Below are 4,969 nucleotides of genomic sequence, written 5' to 3'. Positions count from 1 at the left end.
TTTAGACTCTAATTCTTACAGACTTATGTAGTCAAATAAGACAAATATTCATAGTTAGTTATGCCATCTGATTAATTATTTATGGATAATTCAATCAAACATAGTATAAAAAACTAAAAAAAATTGCATTCATTCAAACTTTTTCTCATTTTTTTAAGAAACAATGGTCATAAACAACAATAATCTCCAAATTATATCAATTTTATATTTTCATCACTAAATACAAATTACAAGCAACACTTTACTTGTCTTAATTTCACCCCTAAGTTTTTCCATCTTACTTGTCATCTTTTTCATGATTCTTCCCTTCAACTACAGTAATTGTCAATCCATTTTCATATCTTACATTAGAATGCTCCGTATTTCTTTTAACTAACAATCTTGTTAGATCCTTTCAATCTTTTTCGATTCCATCCACTCACACAAAATATTTTACAATCTCTTGTCTAAAAAATAAAAAAATACCTACACCCATCCAACTGTCAATGAAAATTCAAAAAAAGAAAGGTAACCTTCACAAAAAAGGCACTAAGCCATTACCATCCTAAAAAGACATCGGATGAACCATATATTTGAATTTGTTATCGTGTCAAATTTCATCAACGCAATTTTCAGTCCATAAAAACATCTTCCATCAAGTTTCTTTTTCTTATTCTTTTTCGTACTCAATGCATTGCTGTAACTTGCATTACTCGTAGCAGAGTTAAATCTGCACAAAGACATATTTAGAGGATTATAGGATTTTTCTTTGTCAATATTTGTATGTGAGAAACAAACAAAAATGAAATGGTTTTAATGTCTGAATTAGAAAAAAATTAGAGAAAAAAGGTATGCTAGAATTTCAAATTTTGTAAAGGTATCTGTTATAAATTTGAAGAAGTTTTATTATCACTTAGGTTTAAATACTAACGAATGAAGTGCGTAATCAACCTTAGAGTACTTATGACACACAAAAGACATCTTCTCTTATTATAAAATGAATTTCTTTCTTTTATAGGTACATTTATGAGCATTTGCATCTTTCCAGTAAGAATAGTTATTTATTCTGATGTTGTAATTACTATCGTCCAACAATCATAAATTCAAATTGAAAGAACAAACGGGTGGTCTTTCCGCCATTTCCATCTTTTCAGATTCTCATAAATCAACAATGGATTCTTCATCCATTTGCCCTTTCTGCCATTCATCAGTTCCATCTTCCCAACTGCAATGGTATCAATTTTATAATATCATACATAAATGAACAAACATTATTAATAGTAACATTTCATTGATTGATTTATTTATTTTGAATATTACATTCATTGGTACATTGCAAGTGCAGGCACGCCAACAATCACTTCGAACATGACGATCTCCAACGCGCTACTGATTTCGAGTTAGCTCAGCAACTCGCTCTTTCACCCAGTTCGCCTCCGGTACCCTTTTTTCCCTCTCGTTTCTTTTTTAAATTTTAATTTGTCTTAGATATAGAAGATAAAACATTAAAACTTGAATCCTTTTTTTCGTTTTGGGATAGTTTCACTTGGTAGGGTTTCGCAACATTGGGTTTGTTTTCTGTTGGCGTGTTTTAAATTGATAATTTTATAATTGTCACCTTGAATTTGTAAATTTGAAAATATTGTCGGTGAAGGGATCAACTTGCAACAGTGTAATAAGTTGATATCACTCTACTCAATTTTGAATAATCTTTTATTGGAGGAATTTCGACATATTCCCACCATTGAATTTTGAAAGTTCATATACCATGCTGGGAGGAATTTTCATATTGTTTGCTCACATTCTTATTGATATCCATTATTATTCTGAAAATTGGCACAAATAATTATAAGTAGATGGAAACTTAGGTGCAGTTAACTTTATGTGAAGTTGATAGCTGAGAGTCGTTAAATGATTTGGTAGGTTTAACTAAATTATCATCTGACGACTCTCAGCTATTAAATTCATATGAAGTTAACTGCATCTAAGTTTTCCCCTTATAAGTATGATAAATAGATATCATATAATCAACAGTTGGAGTGATAGGAATTATATCATATAGAAAGTTATTGAATGGTGTATATATAATGTCCATTGAGTTTTACACGTGTGTTTGTTTGAACCCTGTAATGGGTTGAACCAACTTACAAACAACTGTTACAGCATTCAATAAAGATTTAATGAAAACATATGCTTGAAATTGGAACTAGGAGAATGAAGAGGAACAAAATCCGCAATGATTGTCTTTTCTTTCCCTTGCATGTATCTCCTTTTTGTTGGATGGGCATGGTTTCACATTTTTAGCCTAAATTTGAGCTGTGTGTTTTTCTTTTGTTATTTTTTTTTTCTAATTTTGCAATCTGAATTTTGTGTTATCTATGTCATGTTTTGCAGAGAAAACAAGCAGCTAGTGGCTTGCATTCTGCTAAAACTCATGAAGGCTCTAATAATTGGTATAATGGCATTGTGGCTGGTAGACATAATGGAGCGTGGAAAGTGGATGAAAAGATCTCTTGTTTGGTTGATTTACAGAGAAAGAGTGAGTTTTACAAGATTGAAGCAGGTTTAATAGACTTGTTGAAAAACTGTTTGGAGTCTGAAGCAGAGAACTCAAGAACCATTTTGTCAGGTTATGTTGATCACTTCCAGAGCCTTGAGTTTGAGGATGTAGGATGGGGCTGTGGTTGGCGAAACCTTCAAATGCTCAGCTCACACTTGCTGGCACAAAGGCCACAAGCAAGAGAAGTCTTGTTTGGTGGTTTGGGATTTGTTCCTGATATATCTTCACTCCAGAGATGGCTTGAGATTGCTTGGGGAAGGGGTTTTGATCCACCTGGTGCTGATCAATTCAATCATGCTGTTTATGGCTCGAGAAAATGGATAGGAACCACGGAGTGTGCTGCCCTGTTGCGTTCATTTGGTCTCCGAGCTAGAGTAGTCGATTTCGGTCCTAAAGAATATGAATCACTTTATCTATCTGTCCCAGGTTCAAGTGTTGGGGCGCTGCAGCCACTGAGAACTAATAATTGGAGGAAGAGGAAAGCAATAATTTCTGGACCAATGGATAGGTATCTGTCTCGTACTGTTTCTCAATCAAGTTGTAGCCAGAAAGAGAACTCATGTTCTTCTCCCAATGACACTGATAGTAATGCCAACATAAGTAAGGGTCATCAAGCTCTCATGGACTTTGTGTGGAATTACTTTTCTAACAATAGCTCGATCCAATTTGGTCACAGGCGTGTTATTGTAAGCGAGAAAACGTAAGTCAGTTGCATTTTAGATACTCATGTTCTGATCAAACAGATGATTATATTCCTATGAGTTTTAAAGTTTTGAAAGCTCTATTGGACAGCCCCTTGTACTTTCAACATGATGGACATTCAAGAACAATAGTTGGAATTCAAGTCAAGCATCAACGGACAGGAACACTGCAATATAACCTCCTCATTCTTGATCCTGCTCATGTAATCCATCTTGTTTCCAGATTCTTTCGGTCCCTGATATGTATATTTTGCTTATCTTCTCATATGATTTAGGCCCTGATCAAATTACAATTCTTAACTGTTATTTTTATGATAAAACAAAGCATAACCAAATTTTATTTAGAATCCCCATTGTCATCCTTACTTCTACTATATTTTTATTGGCTAATGGTTTTCCTTTGGATTTGGTTGGGCTCCGTGAATCATTTCTTTTTCACTCAATTTTTTAAAGGAAAAAGTGAAAACACGAAATGAAAATAAATCAAGATTTTGTTGTTTTCACTTTTTTCTTCACAATCTTATAAACAAAAAATGTTGAAAATGAAAATAGAACATAAATAGGGATATTATATGTTTTCTCCCTACATCTCTACATGATGTGTGTTTGTTATTAGTAGAAGTGTTCTGGAACATGCATGTTGTGTGATAAGGTTGACACCGTTATAAGTCTAGTCAATCCTCATCGTTGCAGAAAACGGCTTCTCTAGAAAAATTGCTTAGGGAGAAAGTTGGATGGCAGAGACTCGTAAAAAGAGGAATCCACACATTGAGGAAGCCACAATACCAGGTTTCGCTTCCCCCACTTTTTTCTCTTGAAAAAAAAGTGATTTTGTTACAACATTAAATGATGAGACTTGATCACTATGTTAGTTATTCTTGTTCCAGCTGTGTTATGTCGACCCTGGAATTGCAAGTGAGGAGGAGATGGAAAAACTCAAGACAATTGATAGTGTGTTCGTTGAAATTTAGAAAAAATGCGATGTATTCAACTAGTACTCTAAGGGTCCGTTTAGTGCATGAAACAAGAATCTTTATTTCAATTATATATTGAATCAGAATTCTAACTTTAAAGTAACTAGCTAATACATTAATAATAATATAAAGAAAGTTTGCATTGGAGGAACAAGAACATTAAATTTTCATTTTTCAAATGCATTGCTTACTGTTAAAGTTTAAAAACTTTCCTTTTATGTATTCATTAACCAATGTCCATAGCAAGGTCTTAAAATGGTTGTATGCAATGATGCAGATACTTTTGATAGTTACAAATGCTAGAGCTGTATAATAGTGTTAATGGTAGTGTAGGGTTTCTTCAAACTTCAAAGCTTAGTATATTATGAATGAAGTGGTATAATAGTATATTCAGCGATGATGTGCTTGTTTTGGTATTTTGATATTGAAGTAGAATTCACTCATTTGTAGGCTTGGTATGAAGTATTCATTTTTCCATTCATTTTGGTTTGCCCTACGAATCTTGTTGCTATTGGATGCTAGAAATATAGAATGCTAGTGCTGTTATTTCTAGCATAGCTATGAATATAAGAGGATGTTTGATAGGGAATGCTAGCAGTTTTATAAGATTCTCATGTTTGTTACAAAAAATTAAAATTTTATTCCCAGAAAATTTTAATCCTACCTCCTGTATGTATTTAGAAGAATCCCACGAAAAGGGAACTTTTTGTAATTTCGAAATGACCAAAGTATATTTTCTATGTAAATAAAACTCC

At 33.0% G+C, this 4,969-nt stretch overlaps 1 protein-coding gene across 1 annotated transcript; it reads left to right on the top strand.

Annotated features, from left to right (window-relative positions):
• Positions 1–975: 975 nt before the first annotated feature.
• On the top strand, positions 976–4,211 carry LOC107458490 (uncharacterized). The gene is made up of 6 exons (XM_016076700.3): positions 976–1,212; positions 1,325–1,418; positions 2,374–3,239; positions 3,332–3,443; positions 3,934–4,029; positions 4,128–4,211. Exons 1-6 carry the CDS (start codon positions 1,151–1,153, stop codon positions 4,209–4,211), a joined length of 1,314 nt encoding a protein of 437 aa, XP_015932186.1. The 5' UTR covers positions 976–1,150.
• Positions 4,212–4,969: the final 758 nt, after the last annotated feature.

Source organism: Arachis duranensis, chromosome 7 (assembly GCF_000817695.3).
Source record: "Arachis duranensis cultivar V14167 chromosome 7, aradu.V14167.gnm2.J7QH, whole genome shotgun sequence".
NCBI classification, from domain to species: domain Eukaryota; kingdom Viridiplantae; phylum Streptophyta; class Magnoliopsida; order Fabales; family Fabaceae; genus Arachis; species Arachis duranensis.
The sequence above is the reverse complement of the archived record's forward strand: the minus strand, read 5'-3'. Positions and strand labels throughout refer to the sequence as shown.